A 17,498-nucleotide genomic window follows, 5' to 3' on the forward strand; every position below is an offset into this window, starting at 1 on the left:
ACCGCACCGACGTGGCTCATTGTGGGACGGGAGCCCCGACGTTTCTAAGGGCGGGAGTAGAGAGTAGCGTCCTAGATTTAACGATCTGCACGGCGAGCCTCCCACTCACAGGAGTACCTCAGACACAACCAGACGGCTGGGGGAGCGATCACACCCCGATTCTCGTGGGCCCCGCCCCCAAACCGGCCGTCAAGTTCTGTAAAGTGGTACACTGGGACCGCTATCGAGCGATCCTGTGGCGCCTCGAAGCTCTCGGTAAACCCCTCACAGCAGAAACGATCGCCCAAGCCCTAAAAGAGGCCACGCAAACGGTGCGCGTTCCGGTGAATCGGCCAAACCCCGACCTTCGCTGGTTGCAGCTACGAGCCAAGCGCCGGCAGGCTCAGAGGAGAGCAAATCGGACCGGCCTGCACGTGGACACACTCGGGTTCCGGCGCTTCGACGCGCTCTTTAAACGGCACGCTCTGCGCCTCAGCAGAGAGCAATGGGACCTCAAGTGTGACTCCTTTGCCGCACCCCGAGGAGCAGCCGAGGCGTGGAGAATGGCGCGGGTCCTGGCCAATCGGCCAGGGCCGAGACATCCCCTCAAAGGATTAGCTATACGCCTCGGCATCTCCTATGCCGACATGCTGGAAAAGCTGGCAGACACGCTGCTCAGTGCCCCCCCTCCTCCGCCAGCGCGAAGAGCCCCCTATGGCTGGAGAGGCTGGTTGCCTGTGAGAGCTACTAAGATGACCGCTGGCCAGGAGGATTTTACTTTGCACGAGTTAGACCGCGCCCTGGCAGGCCTCTCGCGCAAGAAGACGGCCCCCGGAGCGGACGGCGTCACTAACGCAGCGCTCAGAAATCTTGACAAAAGCAGCCGCCCTGCTCTCCTAGAGCTTCTCAATAAGGCGTGGCGGGACGCGGATCTACCGGAGTCCTGGCGATCGGCCGTGGTCGTGCCCATTAGGAAGCCAAACAAGCCAGCTACCGAACTTAGCTCCTACAGGCCCATCGCACTCACTTCGTGCGTTGGGAAGCTTCTCGAGCGACTCGTGCAACGACGGCTCGAGCACCATCTCGAGTCAGTCGGAGCCTTTCACGAGAACACCTGTGGCTTCCGAAAGAACCGATGCACGGCCGATGCCATCGCAGAAATTGCCACGCTGCTCGAAAAGGGTAGAGCGCTGAGCAGGACGACGGGAGTCGTCCTGCTAGACATCTCTAAAGCTTTTGACGCCGTCAAACACTCCGCGATCATAAAAGCACTCAAGCAGCTCGGAGTCTGGGGCCGCCCACTCAACTACGTGAGAGCCTACCTGTCAGGCAGGACTGCTCAAGTTCGTTCCTCGGGCCAGCTGAGCACCGCGCGTCCGATCAATCAGGGTGTCCCCCAGGGCGGTGTGTTGTCCCCCCTCCTGTTCAACGTTGCCCTAGCCGCTCTCCCCCAAATTATCGGATTAGGAAGCGAAGGAATCATACGACCAGGGATCGCTATATACGCGGACGACATCGCGTTATTCGTCACAGGCCGAGGATGGAACAGGGAGGCAGTCAGAACAGTCCTACAACGCGCCGTAACAAACACTGAATTCTACTTAACTCGCCTCGGTCTGACACTCTCACCCGCAAAATCGGTAGTACTAAGCAGTGCGCGACATCAGACATACAAATTCGCAATGAACATTCGAGCAGGCGGAGCAACAATTCCAATTCGAAAACATGCGACTTACCTTGGGGTGACGCTGGACAGGGGGCCCACATGGAGCCCCGCAGTCCGCGATGTAATCCAAAAAATGAAGCGGCACTTAAACGTAATCCGAATGCTCGCGGGAACACGACGCGGAGCATCGCAAGCTATGCTTATCACACTGTACAAGGGGCTCATACTCTCACGTGCCCTCTACGCACTGCCACTACTCAAACTCTCACCCAAACACTGGGCACAACTGGAGATGGCACAGCGCACGGCACTCAGGGTGTGTCTCGGCGTTCCACGCGGAGCAAGCTCACGCCACACACTGAACGAGACCGGAGTGACAACGGTGAGGCTCGCCGCCGACGAGCGAGCAATGAGACACCTGATTCGGTTGGGCAACACGCACAACACAGGGCTGCCAGAGCGAATCTGGGCACGCACCCAATCGCACCTTTCTACACTTGCCAGAGAACTTCACAGACTGGCAGGCAGCCCTGGCCCGAACCCAAGACCGCCGCCGCCGAGCGAGCCACCACCACTCCGCGTCGAACTCGATGCAGGCCTCGGGGGCCCGAAGAACAGGCTGGCACCATCGGTGGCCAGACAACTGGCAGAAGGGCACTTAGAAGAGCAATTCCGGGGCTGGGCGAGGTGCTACACGGACGGGTCGGTTGACCCCGATGCACACACAGCCACTGCCGCAGTTGTGGCAGCGGACCTTGGATCCAGCGCGGCAGAGCGTCTCTCCTTCTTCTCGTCGTCGACGACAGCAGAACTTGCAGCCCTGCGGCTTGCCCTCTCCGTGGCCGAGGCAGAGAGCACGCCTGGAAGTCTGGTACTGCTCAGTGACTCCAAGGCGGCGCTGACCCAGCTGGCTAACCTCGACCGAGCAACCCCGCTCGGCCGAGAAGTCGGGAACACGGCGATACTCATGCAGCGCCGAGGCTGGACCCTTGCTTTCCAGTGGCTGCCCGCCCACTGCGGCATCCGGGGAAACGAGGCTGCAGACCGCTTGGCCACCACGGCCCAGCGTGACGAGGCCTTCCCCACTTCAAGCGTGGCTGCTTTTTCCGACGCACGGCTCCTGGTTGCGCGGTCCATCCGCATGCGCCATCCCGAGCTCGAGCACGGCCCCATACCGCCCAGACTCCCGAAGAACCTGCCAAGAAAAGTCGCCGCAGTTATGCACAGACTTCGCACGAAAAGTACCTTCTCCCCGACCAACCTGGCTCGCTGGAATGGAAGTCGAGACAGCCCCTGTCCGCTCTGCCGAGAGGCAGACGCGGACGACAGCCACCTTGTACTCCGATGTCGCCCGCTCGCCCGCGAGCGCACGGAACTGCGGCGGAGATACGCCGCCCTGGGATGCACCACGGACACCTTGGAGGACGTCGTCAGACCGAGAGGACCTGCGGCAGAGACAGCGCTAAAGGCCCTGGCAAAATTCCTGGTGGAAACACGCCTGGAAAATAACTTGTAAACCACCGACGAGCACGGAGATCGCGGAGACGGCGCGCTTCGCTGCAAGGAGAGGACTGTCCGTGACCGCGCGCCTCTGCACCCCGCTGCCGACTGGTCGCTGATTGGCCAGCGCGCGGCCGGGAACGCGCGAGGCAGGAGCTGCGGCCGCCGCTATTGGCCAGACGCGGGCCTCGCTCGCCATTGGCTTAAACTGTGGGATCTTCATCGTTGGTGGTGCGCGCGCTAAAGGCAAGAGGTTCACCATCATCGAGGTCGATCCCCCAGGTTATTTAGTATCTATTTAATCTACAAATTCTGCTCTCCTGGTTTCAGCGGCCCGCTGGCCGACTAGCCCCTCCGCCGTGACGTAGAGGTGGGGAGAGGCATCGGCTCGCTTACTCTGGCATCGCGCGCCTCCCGGTTTCCGGGCGGCGCGCGGTGCGGGGGGCTACCGCCTCGGCGGGGCGGGTGGTGTCTCTCGTCGCCACCAGGAGGCGGCGTTGGCGCCGCGCCTTTGCCGCGACGCCTTCGCCGCCCCCACAAAACTACTCTCACTGACCGAGTACCCCTCTCCTCATCACGTGATGTTTTCGTCTGACTGCATCGCGCGGTGACTCACCGCCGCTTCTCCCTCCCGGACATCGCGCCGGTCGCCTGTCGTCTGGAATGCCCTAGTCGGACGCCTGGATTCTCCCCGGCGCCGCTGTCCTCCTGAACGGCTCGCTCGCTGCTGCCGCTCTGGGAAGCGACCGCCTGGCGTTCCGGACCACCGGGCGACCCTCACATCTGGATTGATACCAAACTCAAAGGTATTTCTCCTCACGATCGCGGAGACTTTATCTTTGCGATCCGCTCCCTTGTCCTTCGCGCTGACTTAGCTTCTCGCGCGGGACTCTCTGCTTGCGGGGCCTCTGCATCGCTAGCGGAGGTAACTGAATTCTCACCGCGCTGCGTTCTCCTCGCACCGCGGCCTGATTCATAGGAGCTCCGACCGTCCTGACCTAGGACGGTCGGCCGTTATGAGACGGCTCGCTTGGGCCCCTCGGTAACAAATTGCCACCGCGATTGACACTTCAATCGCGGCGCAAGACTATTGGGAACAAACTCCCTCCTGGCCACAATTTTTTTTTTTCATTCCGGCCCAACTTTATTTAATTACTTATTTATTTATTTGCCATTCTGATTCGGTCCTAATTCGGCTTAATATTAGGTTTGTACAACAGGGCTCCTGGGTGGTGCTTGGCGCTGGTGTGTTTTGTGACGGCCCATTTAAGGAAGACCTCTGAAGACTATCTCAAGAATCAAGTGGGACTCTGCCCAACTTCAACTTAGAAGAAGCGCATTTCACCGGCCGCTCTGCTCGGCCGGGGGGGCTTCTTCGTGCGGCTTGCGTGGCGCGGCGGCGCACATTGGCGGCGCGAAGCTGGCGCAACAACCCTTTCTATCTTTATCTTTTACTCCCCTTCCCCTACCCCAAAACAAAGGTGACATATTGAGCTTCCGGCTCAGCAACACTTCCTTTGATTTCCTCCTCCCAATACTCTAACTAACTGAAAATTTCAGGTTGCCCCAGTTGTTGTTTCGCCATCTTTTTGCGAGTAACAACGTCGATCTTCTCCCGAAGACAAGTCGCGCGAGGATGCCCCCCCAACCGAGCGGAAAAGCAGTGAAGAAGGCGGGCAAGGCACAGAAAAATGTGCGTGCCACCGACAAGAAGAAGAAGAGGCGCAAGAGGAAGGAGAGCTTCAGTATCTACATCTACAAGGTGCTCAAACAGGTCCATCCCGACACCGGAGTGTCCAGCAAGGCCATGTCGATCATGAACAGCTTCGTGAACGACATCTTCGAGCGCATCGCAGCAGAGTCGTCTCGGCTGGCTCACTACAACAAGCGCTCGACCATCACTAGTCGGGAGATCCAGACAGCTGTGAGGCTCCTGCTGCCGGGTGAACTGGCAAAGCATGCGGTGTCCGAGGGCACCAAGGCTGTCACCAAGTACACCAGTTCCAAGTAACACCCAGGAGCTATCTCCCTGCTGTATGTACAAACGGCCCTTTTGAGGGCCATACTCATCCCTGCAAAACGGCCGTCTCTCGATGACTTCCAACTCCCGTGTCTCTCTTTTCAAGAAATATGTGAGTACCCAGTGCTTCTGCATCGCGCATGTTTGCAAAGAGTATGTCTTTTTTCTTGTTGTGCAGTCGAACTTGGCTTCTTGTAGCCACAGTCGGATGTCGTTTATTTTGTTTCGGTGAAAAAAAAACATTGTATTTCATTGCTTTTGAGGGCACGAGTGACCTTCCTAAATATTGCACATCGCTCGCGTATGTAAAGGATATATTCGCGTGGTTTTTAGCCGTTGGGAGCCCATACTCCAAAGTGTTGTGTTTTCGAGTTGCAGCGTTTTTCTTTTTAGAGCCACGGTTGTATCAAATAACTTGCTTTTAAATTCGAGTGTTCTTATTTTAAGTTTAAAAAATGCAATGATAAACGTAGATACAGGCTTTTAATCTCGTGTGCCGCGAAAGAAAAGTGTGTACTAACAGCACAAAAAAGAGAAACTCTTTTAAGGCGAGTACTTTTATTTTTATTTTTGCCTGATCTTAGACGATCGAATCGCGGCACGAGCGCGCGCCGGACTCTACAGCTTCACATGTTTCCCTCTCTAACGCAACGAAAAATATTTTTACGCATATCGAAATATATATTTTCCGAAAGCTAATGAACTTCTCCAATAGGTGTAGAAAGCGTTTGATTTTAAACAGAGTTATTTTTGTTCATATATTGATCTAACCACTTACTTGGAAGCCAAATCTAGTTTTCGGGCGCTCTGGGTGGCTGGTCGATTTAAGTTTAAAAAAAGGTAGATAAAGACTCTTAATTTTGTGTGCCGCTAGAGAAAAGTGTGCGCTAAAAGCACAGAAAAAGAGACTTTTCTAAAGCGAGTAGTTCTTTTTATTTCTAATTTTTGCCTGATCTTAGACGATCGAATCGCGGCTCGAGCGCGCGCCGGACTCTACAGCTTCACCTGTTTCACTCTCTAACGCAACGAAAAATATTTTTACGCATATCGAAGTATATATTTTTTGAAAGCTAATAAACTTCTTCAATAGGTGTAAAAAGCATTTGAATTGAAACGGAGTTATTCTTCTTCATATTTCGATCTAACCGCTTACTTGGAAGCCGAAACTAGTTTTCGGGCGCTAAGGGCGGCTGGTCGATTTAAGCTTAAAAAAGGTAATAAAAAACGTAGCTACAGATTCTTAATTTCGTGTGCCGCTAAAAAAAGGTGTGCGCTAAGAGCACAGAAAAAGAGACTCTTCTAAAGCGAGTAGTTTTTTTTTTATTTTTAATTTTTGCCTGATCTTGGACGATCGAATTCCGGCCCGAGCGCGAAGCCGGCCCTACGGCTTCGCCTGTTTCGCTCTCTAACGCAACGAAAAATATCTTTACGCTTACCGAAGTGTATATTTTCTGAAAGCTAATGAAATTCTTCGGTAGGTGTAAAAAGCATTTGAATTTAGACGAAATTGTTTTATTACTTTACTTCATTTGCGCGATTCGCGGCAGCGGCACGAACTGGCCGCTTTCGGGTGGCAGGTTTTGCTTCTTAACAGACCGAAGGCTTGGTAAAAAGTTTTTCAGTATCAAATTTTCTGCCAGCCAAAAAGACTTTTCGTCCCGTGTAATGAGCACTTAAAACCGGACCCTTTTATATAAGTCAATATTTTGATCAAACTGTGTTCTTGGGTGACCCAACTTGCTGTCGACCCGGCTCACCATGGCGGTGAATTGCACTGCGCGCTTAAAAACGCCAGTGATAAGAAACTTTAATTTTTGTGTGCCGTGAGAAGAGTGTGTCTTGTACAAGTTCCGATGAATAGATTGCTCGAACGTTTATAAAACTCTTTTTTATTCGCATGTGAAAACGGGCCCTTGACTAGCTGCATCGGTGCGAAGCTCGGCACTCCTGAGTTGACATGTTTCTCCCATTGACTTAGCGAAAACGAATCTTAATCCCGCTAAAATATATATCTCCTGGAACCTAGAAAAAACAATGTTTTGCACATACAACTATGAAGACTCAAAATGGGCGAGGTGTATGAATGCCTTTGCTAAAGCCATGCATTTCATCAACACACGCTTGCTTCCAGTGCGCAGCCACCTGTCGGCCACAATACGAAGCTGCAGGACTGCTCCCATTCGTCGGCGGGAGAGGAGGAGGCCGTCGTGGGTTCACTTGGTCGGACCCGTAGAGCATTGCCGCCAGTCTTTGTTGAAGTAGGCGAACGGTGCGGTCGTGTTTTCCGTCCCTGTTTTTGCAGCAAACATGTCTGGAAGAGGCAAGGGCGGCAAGGGCCTGGGCAAGGGTGGTGCCAAGCGCCATCGCAAGGTTCTTCGCGATAACATCCAGGGGATCACCAAGCCTGCAATCCGTCGCCTAGCCCGCCGCGGTGGTGTCAAGCGCATTTCCGGCCTCATCTATGAAGAGACCCGCGGCGTCCTCAAGGTCTTCCTGGAGAACGTCATTCGCGATGCCGTCACCTACACCGAGCACGCCAAGAGGAAGACCGTGACGGCCATGGATGTGGTGTACGCCCTCAAGAGGCAAGGCCGTACCCTCTATGGTTTCGGTGGTTAACAGCCGTCTCGCCGTCGGACACACATCGAAAACGGCCCTTTTCAGGGCCAAACCAGTACCGATCTATCTTGGAAACGGGTTTTCATTCCAACGCCTCCCTCCCGTGTCTCTCTGTAATCGTGAAAACAAGCACTGCTTTGGGTGAGTGATTCCTCTTTTGTCATGAGTGTTGTTTTGCCGCGGGTCTCTACCATTTTGTGCGCCACAGCCGAGTGTACCAATCTTCTCAGGCAGCAGTCGAACATTCGTTGCCCTAGTACCTGCCATCGGCCATACCATGCTGAATACGCCGGTTCTCGTCCGATCACCGAAGCTAAGCAGCATCGGGCTCCGTCAGTACTTGGGAGGGTGACCACCTGGGAACACGGAGTGCTGATGGCATTTTTCTTTTTTTTTCTGCTCTCTTGGAGGGTTGTGTCCTTTTGTACCAGTTCTTATATTTTCTGAAAGCTAATGAACTTCTCTAATAGGTGTAAAAATTATTTGAATTTAAACGGAGTTATTCTTCTTCATATTTTGATCTAACCACTTACTTGGAAGGCAAAACAAGTTTTCGGGCGCTCTGGGTGGATGGTCGATTTGAGTTTAAAAAGGTAATAATAAACGCAGATGCAGATTCTTAATTTTGTGTGCCGCTAAAAAAACGTGTGCGCTAAGAGCACAGAAAAAGAGACTCTTCTGAAGCGAGTAGTTCTTTTTATCTTTAATTTTTGCCTGATCTTGGACGATCGAATCGCGGCTCGAGCGCGCGCCGGACTCTACAGCTTGACCTGTTTCACTCTCTAACGCAACGAAAAATATTTTTACGCATAGCGAAGTATATATTTTCCGAAAGCTAATGAACTTCTCTAATAGGTGTCAAAATTATTTGAATTTAAACGGAGTTATTCTTCTTCATATTTCGATCTAACCACTTACTTGGAAGGCAAAACAAGTTTTCGGGCGCTCTGGGTGGATGGTCGATTTGAGTTTAAAAAGGTAATAATAAACGCAGATGCAGATTCTTAATTTTGTGTGCCGCTCAAAAAACGTGTGCGCTAAGAGCACAGAAAAAGAGACTCTTCTGAAGCGAGTAGTTCTTTTTATCTTTAATTTTTGCCTGATCTTGGACGATCGAATCGCGGCTCGAGCGCGCGCCGGACTCTACAGCTTGACCTGTTTCACTCTCTAACGCAACGAAAAATATTTTTACGCATAGCGAAGTATATATTTTCCGAAAGCTAATGAACTTCTCTAATAGGTGTCAAAATTATTTGAATTTAAACGGAGTTATTCTTCTTCATATTTCGATCTAACCACTTACTTGGAAGGCAAAACAAGTTTTCGGGCGCTCTGGGTGGATGGTCGATTTGAGTTTAAAAAGGTAATAATAAACGCAGATGCAGATTCTTAATTTTGTGTGCCGCTCAAAAAACGTGTGCGCTAAGAGCACAGAAAAAGAGACTCTTCTGAAGCGAGTAGTTCTTTTTATCTTTAATTTTTGCCTGATCTTGGACGATCGAATCGCGGCTCGAGCGCGCGCCGGACTCTACAGCTTGACCTGTTTCACTCTCTAACGCAACGAAAAATATTTTTACGCATAGCGAAGTATATATTTTCCGAAAGCTAATGAACTTCTCTAATAGGTGTCAAAATTATTTGAATTTAAACGGAGTTATTCTTCTTCATATTTTGATCTAACCACTTACTTGGAAGGCAAAACAAGTTTTCGGGCGCTCTGGGTGGATGGTCGATTTGAGTTTAAAAAGGTAATAATAAACGCAGATGCAGATTCTTAATTTTGTGTGCCGCTCAAAAAACGTGTGCGCTAAGAGCACAGAAAAAGAGACTCTTCTGAAGCGAGTAGTTCTTTTTATCTTTAATTTTTGCCTGATCTTGGACGATCGAATCGCGGCTCGAGCGCGCGCCGGACTCTACAGCTTGACCTGTTTCACTCTCTAACGCAACGAAAAATATTGTTACGCATAGCGAAGTATATATTTTCCGAAAGCTAATGAACTTCTCTAATAGGTGTAAAAATTATTTGAATTTAAACGGAGTTATTTTTCTTCATATTTTGATCTAACCTCTTACTTGGAAGCCAAAACTAGTTTTCAAGCGGTCAGGGCGGCTGGTCGATTTAAGTTTAAAAGAGGTAGTAATAAACGTAGATACAGATTCTTAATTTCGTGTGCCGCGAAAAAAAAGGTGTGCGCTAAGAGGACAGAAAAAAAGACTGTTCTAAAGCGAGTAGTTTTTTTTTATTTTCGCCTGATCTTAGGCGATCGAATCGCGGCTCGAGCGTGAAGCGGGCCTCCACGACTTCACGAGTACCACACACAAAGATAAAATGCTGCTAACAGGGGAACAAACAATAATATAACACCAAGTATGCCTCGTGCACATTGAAAAAGAGCAGGAATCAGCTTACCGAGGCTGGAACAGAGAGGTGGCGAGAGACACGGGAGCTGCATGCCACGCAAGTGCATATCCCCCGATATGCAAACGAATTATGGCCCTGATGAGGGCCGTTTTGTTTTTCGCTCTGGATATCCAGGAGAAGACCTATTTCTTGGAGGAAGCCTTCTTTGCAGCCGGCTTCTTGGCAGGGGTCTTTTTTGCTGCCTTGGGTTTCTTGGGGCTCTTGGGTGCTGCAGCCTTCTTCTCTGCCTTTGGCTTTTTCGGCTTGGCCGACTTGGCCCTCTTTGCGGGCGACTTCTTGGCAGTCCCGGGCTTCTTCTTCCTGGCCGCACCGGCAGTTGCCGAGGCTGGGCGCTTCTTTGCAGCACCAGCCTCCTTTTTGGGCTTCCTAGCAGCAGGTGAGGGCTTGTCGGACTTGGCTGACAGCTTGAACGATCCGGTAGCTCCCTTGCCCTTGGTCTGCACCAATGCTCCCGCAGCCACGGCAGACTTGAGATACTTGCGGATGAAAGGAGACAGCTTCTCGACGTCCACCTTGTAGTTGGCAGACATGTATTTCTTGATGGCTTGTAGAGATGAACCACCACGTTCCTTAAGCGCACTGATGGATGCTGTCACCATTGCGGACACCTTGGGATGCGTTGGCACGGCCTTTGCCTTTCCCTTGGACACTTTCGTGGAAGCCTTTTTGGGGCTCTTAAGGGCAGCGGGGGCCGCGACCCCAGCAGGAGCGGACACTTCTTCGGACATGACCCACTCTAATCGTAAGCAGAGAGAGACTGAAAAAAAACCGTCTAGAACAAGCGCTCATTGGTCGAGAGAGGCGAGCGCGAACCTCCGGGAGAAGCCCTTCGAAGGTGACGAATGTTTGTAACCATGCCGTTTCTAAAATAACAAAGTTTGAAGTCTAATTTTTGCTCGATTCTGTGCTCTAACGTTGGTTCCACATTATCCCCACAAGTTTAGATCACTTCAATCGTGAAATATTGTCCTAGCGAGCCACGTGCGCTGTCCCTCGCAAGAAACTTGCCCAAAACAGCATCCAGAATGAACAAGCTCTCTGATTGGCCGAGAGGCCTTGTCGGGAAGGAAGTTTCGCCACTCGCGCTGAGGCAGTTGGTCGTCAGGAGTCGAGGTGTGTTGCTGTTTGCTAGCTCTCTCGTTTTATTGTCCCAACGTTTCGGAATGGCCCGTACGAAGCAGACCGCCCGCAAGAGCACGGGAGGAAAAGCACCGCGCAAGCAGCTGGCTACGAAGGCCGCCCGGAAGAGTGCTCCTGCAACCGGTGGAGTCAGGAAGCCGCATCGCTACAGGCCGGGCACGGTCGCGCTGCGTGAGATTCGTCGTTACCAGAAGTCGACTGAGCTGCTCATCCGAAAGCTGCCCTTCCAGAGGCTAGTGCGGGAGATCGCGCAAGATTTCAAGACGGACCTCCGCTTCCAGAGCTCGGCTGTAATGGCCCTGCAGGAGGCCAGCGAGGCCTACTTGGTCGGTCTCTTCGAAGACACCAACCTCTGTGCCATCCACGCCAAGCGGGTAACCATCATGCCTAAGGACATCCAGCTGGCTCGTCGCATCCGCGGTGAACGCGCTTAATGTCGCTTCTTTGGAAGCGGCAGGCAACGCCACAAAAACGGCCCTCTTCAGGGCCACATCAGACATGCTTTTCGGACATGTGTAAAGCGACGTCCTCCCGTGTCTCAATCTCCGATGCTGACTTGTTCCAAGTGCAGGAGTTCAAAAGCTGTGAGTACTTTCTATTTATTCTCCCATTTTGAACTAGTTTGCATTGTGCCAAGTGCTCCGTTCGCAGTTGCTTCCAACGATTCCTTCATGTGTTCCTTGTTTTCTAAAGTGTTGTTGAATGAAATAAATAAAGAAGAAAAAAACCTTTCCCAAGACATTACAGGGTTCATTTTCTAGCAATCAGCGAATATCACGATTATAGATTCGACCAACAAAAACCCGTGGAGTAATTATCTGTTTTTGAGGGATGTCCACAACATTTATTGCCCTCTGCCGGTTTCGGGAAAATGCTGCTCCGATTGTTGACTCTCGTAGAAAGAGCTTCAAATCCTCTCAAAGCGAGGCAGTGCAGCGGTGGTTTTACGAGTTCAAATAACAAGCAATGCTGGCCTTTGCGCCCGACAGCAAGTCTTGTTCGGGCAATTCGCACACGTGAAAGAATTTGGCATTAAACGCAGCGTAAATATTATGCATGGGAGAATGCCTAAGAGTGGCATTCAAGGCCTGTAGGTGATGAAAGAGAAACACTGTCGGCATTGCACAAAAAGGAAATTTAAATGCACATACCCGAGTGTTTAGAGACACGGAAGACTAGCGCACGGAAATGAGTATCCTGTACTCAAGTCATGAGTGGTCCTGAAAAGGACCGTTTTTCTGTAGCGGATGCCGCGGGATGGTTTAGGCCTTCTTCTCGGTCTTCTTGGGAAGGAGGACGGCCTGGATGTTGGGCAGGACACCTCCTTGCGCGATGGTAACGCCGGACAGCAGCTTGTTGAGCTCTTCGTCGTTGCGAATGGCCAGCTGCAGGTGTCGAGGGATGATCCTAGTTTTCTTGTTGTCCCTGGCCGCGTTTCCTGCCAGCTCGAGCACTTCGGCAGCCAGGTACTCGAGTACGGCCGCCAAGTAGACGGGGGCACCGGCACCTACTCGCTCCGCGTAGTTGCCCTTTCGCAGTAGTCGGTGGATCCTTCCCACGGGAAACTGGAGCCCCGCGCGGCTGGAACGGGTCTTGCTCTTGCCCTTTGCCTTGCCTCCTTTTCCGCGCCCAGACATCTTGGTGGAGGTGAGAAGTGGACAACCGAACAAACCAACGAACACTGAGTGAGTGAGGAAGTCAGCGCATCGAGAAGCAGAAAATCAAAGGAAGTGCCAGTCCTCTCCGCTTGGGGGGCGCTGCAAGAGCGCGTTTTCGCCTTGCACTGCCTCTGCTTCATAGCACTCCTCTCCCAAAACCCTCTCCCAAAAAATTGTAGTTTCAAACTGCTTGCTCATTGGTTCGCGCAGCAACCAATCGCGAAGCGTTATTTTGGGCGTACTCCAATCACAGCGCACTGTTTCCCGCGCTCTAGAATGCTGGCCAATCGGAGCACATTTTTCAGAATGCTGTGAAAACCTATAAAAAGAGCAAAGAAAACTAGAACACCTCATCCCCCTGGAGGGGTACAGGTAAAAGGGAACCCCGAGCCCCAGGGCAGAGGGACCCAAACCTTTTTTCTTTTCATTTAATCCAACCTTTCCCCCCCGCCCCTCCTTCGGGAGGGGCAAGACAAAGCCCAAATGGAGGGCACAAAGGAGCCCCCATACGTTACAAGAAGCGTGGCCATGCGCAACTCCGATAAAGAGGCCTGCCTTGAGGCCATTATCCTCGATTCAATCGCCAGCCAGACGCTGGCGAGGGACACCAAAGAGCTCCTCGCGGAGCCATCTTCCAACGCAAACCCGGACCTCACGGGACATGACAATGGCGGACAAGCGTCCCCAAACTCCCAAGATGGCGAGCCGGCCTCTGCCGGCCTCCCCAAGACACCAGGAGGTGAGCCCCTCTCACCCGTTTCGCAGGGCGCCAGCACATCAGGCGGCCCTCCGCGAACGCACGTAAACAACCCCCTCCCCCCTGCCTCGCCTGACGGCCAGCGGACGGAAGGCGTGACACCCTCTCCCACCCCCCCGACGGAGGAAGGGAACCAACCTCAACAAGAGACCCACCCCCCCACCGATAATGACAACGAGAGCGAGGAGGAGAACGATGACGTGCACCACTCCCTGCCCGTGCACAACAGCTTCGCCCTCCTCTCCCCTTCCAATGACAAGGCCGTCGGACAACCGACCAAGGCCGCTCTCGAACGTGGTAAGGCCACACCACAAGAAAAGGCCTCCCCGACTACACAAGATGGCGTCACTGACCGAGGCACGGAGCTGGCAGAAGATGGCCCCTGCACTGTCCTGTTTCGTCCTGCTGGACAGGCGAAATTCACCATACAAAACAGGCTGCGCATCGCCAGCTACGTGCAGAAGATCGTGCCCGGGAAGACGACGGCCATTCGCTTTAACCTTGCGAGAAACGTCCTGGCCGTGGACACAGAGGAAGCGGCAACCCGACGGACCCTCCTCGGGACCCAAAAACTGGGAGAGATGGAGGTTCACGCCTTCACGCCCGTTCCCACAGCTCAGGAATGCGGGACTATCCGCGGCCTCAACCCCAGGGATAGCGACGCATTTCTGAGGGACGGGCTGATAGCCGACACCCCCATCGTGCACCTGAGGAGGTTCGGCGAAGGGAGGTGCGCCGAACTCCGCTTTGACGGACCTCGCCCGAGGTTCGTCGAGCTGTTCCAGGTGCGCTTCTACGTCGAGCCCCTGAAGGTGCGCCCCACGCAATGCACGGCGTGTGGGAGACTTGGGCACGTACGATCTGCGTGTACCATGCCCACCGCCTGCCCAACTTGCCCACAAAAGCACCCCCGAGGAGAGTGTCCGCGCGCCGCCAACCCCAAGTGCCCCAACTGCGGATACCTGCACCGAGCCACCGACAAAAGATGCCCCGCCTACCAGCGCGCCAGGCTCGAAGAAACCATCTTCCGCGGCACGGGCTGCACGAGGCCGGAAGCCCGAAAACACGCCGTGGCCTTCGCAGAGGACCAAAAACGTCGGCCCCAAGCACAAGACCGACGGGAGGAAGTCCGGACGCCACGCCCACTCTCTTGTGCCGCGTGGATGCACCCGTCCCTCACGACGTTCCTCCTCACCCGCCACCCGAGCGAAGAGTCACGGCGGGAATTCCCGTTCCTCACGGATTCAAACCCCCTCGCAGCCCCACCCGCCCCCTTTCAGCGAGGCCCCGCGAGAGCAGCGACACAAGGCCCTACCCCACAGCCAACAGGGAGCGCAGCCCACACAGCCCCTGACCAGAGCCCACAGCCAACAGGGAACGCACCGCGGAGCACCACGCCCCCTGCAGCCCCTGTACAGCCCCAACAGCCGACCAGGACTGAGGACCAGGATCGGCAGACAGAACAGAATCAACAAACTCAACCGGAGGAGAGGATCTCCCAACGCAAGGAGCAGTCAACCCGACAAAGCCCTCAAGTCTACAAGGAGACCTTCGGACCGGCGAGAACTTCGAAGCGACAGCGGAAGCGCCAAAGACAGGCTGAGCGCCATCAAAACAAGAGAGCCCCGGCGGCCCAGACAGACGGAGAGGTCGATGTAAACAAACCGAGGCAGCCTCCTCCCCCCCCCTCTCCTGCGGAACAAGAGGCGCAGCAGCGCCCGCACCCTCCTCTCCACCCGGAAGACGAGGCGAGCGCTGCACGCCGCCTGCAGCAGCAACTCCCTCCGTCCCTCCCGCAAGCGGAATGGACTGGCCCCTCTCTCCCTCACGAGTCTGTCTGGACCGGCGGTGGCCTCCTCCCCTCCTCTAACGGCGCGCCTCCGCCACCTTTCCCTCTCCCCCCAGCAGCTGCAGGGGAATCCCCTTGGTGCGACGGGCAACGCCCCCCCATTCATCCCCTCGAACAGCTGCTGGTTGTCACTCTGCACCAGATCGATCACCTGCTTCGGGTGATCGGCCCTGCTCTGGTCCAGTACTCGCATCTCCAGTCTACCCTCCCGGCTGACTCCCCCGTGCTCACGCTCAACAGGCATCACACCTTCCCTCCGATGAGCCACTATGCCAGCACAGCCTAAAACAAGAAAGAGGACGAGCGTCCAGTCTCCCAGCTGTCCCTCGATTCTGCAGTGGAACATCAACGGTCTCCGCGGACGGCTCGCTCATGTAAGGGACGAACTCTCACGCAGGCCCTACGACGTGCTCCTGATCCAGGAGCCCAAGCTCGAGGCGTCCAAACTGGACATCTCGGGCTACACGTCGTACACCTGCTGTGGAGCCAAGAAACATCCCTGGGCCGTCCTCTACGTGAAAAACTCGGTGCCCCACTGCGGAATCGACACAAGGGACTACTGCTCAGCGAGGGCGGAGATCGTCGGTGTCCGCATCAGAAGGGGTGAGCACGAATTCTCTGTATTCTCGTGTTACGTCCACCCCGTCGGACATTGGCGTTCCCGCGTACTCGCGACTATAAGAGCGCGGGAGGCTGGACACATCATTCTCGGGGGCGACTTCAACGCGCATAATGAGCTGTGGGGGGACAAACGGACGAGTGCGAGGGGTAGGCAGCTTCAGTGCACCCTAGACCGCACCGACATGGCTCATTGTGGGACGGGAGCCCCGACGTTTCTAAGGGCGGGAGTAGAGAGTAGCGTCCTAGATTTAACGATCTGCACGGCGAGCCTCCCACTCACAGGAGTACCTCAGACACAACCAGACGGCTGGGGGAGCGATCACACCCCGATTCTCGTGGGCCCCGCCCCCAAACCGGCCGTCAAGTTCTGTAAAGTGGTACACTGGGACCGCTATCGAGCGATCCTGTGGCGCCTCGAAGCTCTCGGTAAACCCCTCACAGCAGAAACGATCGCCCAAGCCCTAAAAGAGGCCACGCAAACGGTGCGCGTTCCGGTGAATCGGCCAAACCCCGATCTTCGCTGGTTGCAGCTACGAGCCAAGCGCCGGCAGGCTCAGAGGAGAGCAAATCGGACCGGCCTGCACGTGGACACACTCGGGTTCCGGCGCTTCGACGCGCTCTTTAAACGGCACGCTCTGCGCCTCAGCAGAGAGCAATGGGACCTCAAGTGTGACTCCTTTGCCGCACCCCGAGGAGCAGCCGAGGCGTGGAGAATGGCGCGGGTCCTGGCCAATCGGCCAGGGCCGAGACATCCCCTCAAAGGATTAGCTATACGCTTCGGCATCTCCTATGCCGACATGCTGGAAAAGCTGGCAGACACGCTGCTCAGTGCCCCCCCTCCTCCGCCAGCGCGAAGAGCCCCCTATGGCTGGAGAGGCTGGTTGCCTGTGAGAGCTACTAAGATGACCGCTGGCCAGGAGGATTTTACTTTGCACGAGTTAGACCGCGCCCTGGCAGGCCTCTCGCGCAAGAAGACGGCCCCCGGAGCGGACGGCGTCACTAACGCAGCGCTCAGAAATCTTGACAAAAGCAGCCGCCCTGCTCTCCTAGAGCTTCTCAATAAGGCGTGGCGGGACGCGGATCTACCGGAGTCCTGGCGATCGGCCGTGGTCGTGCCCATTAGGAAGCCAAACAAGCCAGCTACCGAACTTAGCTCCTACAGGCCCATCGCACTCACTTCGTGCGTTGGGAAGCTTCTCGAGCGACTCGTGCAACGACGGCTCGAGCACCATCTCGAGTCAGTCGGAGCCTTTCACGAGAACACCTG

General features: G+C 54.4%; 6 protein-coding genes, 1 non-coding gene and 1 pseudogene across 7 annotated transcripts; 6 read left to right on the plus strand and 2 right to left on the minus strand.

Moving 5' to 3' along the window:
• The first annotated feature begins 1,555 nt into the window (after nt 1-1,555).
• On the plus strand, nt 1,556-3,219 carry LOC121836274. Its single transcript, XM_042291135.1, has one exon. It carries the CDS (start codon nt 1,662-1,664, stop codon nt 3,159-3,161), a length of 1,500 nt encoding a protein of 499 aa, XP_042147069.1. The 5' UTR covers nt 1,556-1,661; the 3' UTR covers nt 3,162-3,219.
• A 1,367-nt stretch (nt 3,220-4,586) lies between these two features.
• Nucleotides 4,587-5,214, plus strand: LOC120837256 (histone H2B). The gene has a single exon (XM_040206501.3). The coding sequence runs from the start codon at nt 4,782-4,784 to the stop codon at nt 5,154-5,156; it is 375 nt and encodes a 124-aa protein (XP_040062435.1). The 5' UTR covers nt 4,587-4,781; the 3' UTR covers nt 5,157-5,214.
• A 2,215-nt stretch (nt 5,215-7,429) lies between these two features.
• Nucleotides 7,430-7,839, plus strand: LOC120847784 (histone H4). The gene has a single exon (XM_042291142.1). It carries the CDS (start codon nt 7,473-7,475, stop codon nt 7,782-7,784), a length of 312 nt encoding a protein of 103 aa, XP_042147076.1. The 5' UTR covers nt 7,430-7,472; the 3' UTR covers nt 7,785-7,839.
• A 207-nt stretch (nt 7,840-8,046) lies between these two features.
• LOC120837269 lies at nt 8,047-8,165 on the plus strand. Its single transcript, XR_005714833.1, has one exon. It is a non-coding gene; the product is annotated as a 5S ribosomal RNA (ribosomal RNA).
• A 2,106-nt stretch (nt 8,166-10,271) lies between these two features.
• Nucleotides 10,272-10,984, minus strand: LOC121836277 (histone H1-III-like). The gene has a single exon (XM_042291137.1). The coding sequence runs from the start codon at nt 10,932-10,934 to the stop codon at nt 10,329-10,331; it is 606 nt and encodes a 201-aa protein (XP_042147071.1). The 5' UTR covers nt 10,935-10,984; the 3' UTR covers nt 10,272-10,328.
• A 113-nt stretch (nt 10,985-11,097) lies between these two features.
• Nucleotides 11,098-12,050, plus strand: LOC120837260 (histone H3-like). The gene has a single exon (XM_040206505.3). It carries the CDS (start codon nt 11,232-11,234, stop codon nt 11,778-11,780), a length of 549 nt encoding a protein of 182 aa, XP_040062439.2. The 5' UTR covers nt 11,098-11,231; the 3' UTR covers nt 11,781-12,050.
• Nucleotides 12,051-12,548: 498 nt separating this feature from the next.
• LOC115327908 (histone H2A-like) lies at nt 12,549-13,030 on the minus strand. The gene has a single exon (XM_040206499.3). The coding sequence runs from the start codon at nt 12,981-12,983 to the stop codon at nt 12,609-12,611; it is 375 nt and encodes a 124-aa protein (XP_040062433.1). The 5' UTR covers nt 12,984-13,030; the 3' UTR covers nt 12,549-12,608.
• A 2,794-nt stretch (nt 13,031-15,824) lies between these two features.
• On the plus strand, nt 15,825-16,402 carry LOC8039774 (annotated as a pseudogene).
• The last annotated feature ends 1,096 nt before the right edge of the window (nt 16,403-17,498 follow it).

Source organism: Ixodes scapularis, unplaced genomic scaffold, assembly GCF_016920785.2.
Source record: "Ixodes scapularis isolate PalLabHiFi unplaced genomic scaffold, ASM1692078v2 PGA_scaffold22__2_contigs__length_789307, whole genome shotgun sequence".
In the NCBI taxonomy this organism is placed as follows: domain Eukaryota; kingdom Metazoa; phylum Arthropoda; class Arachnida; order Ixodida; family Ixodidae; genus Ixodes; species Ixodes scapularis.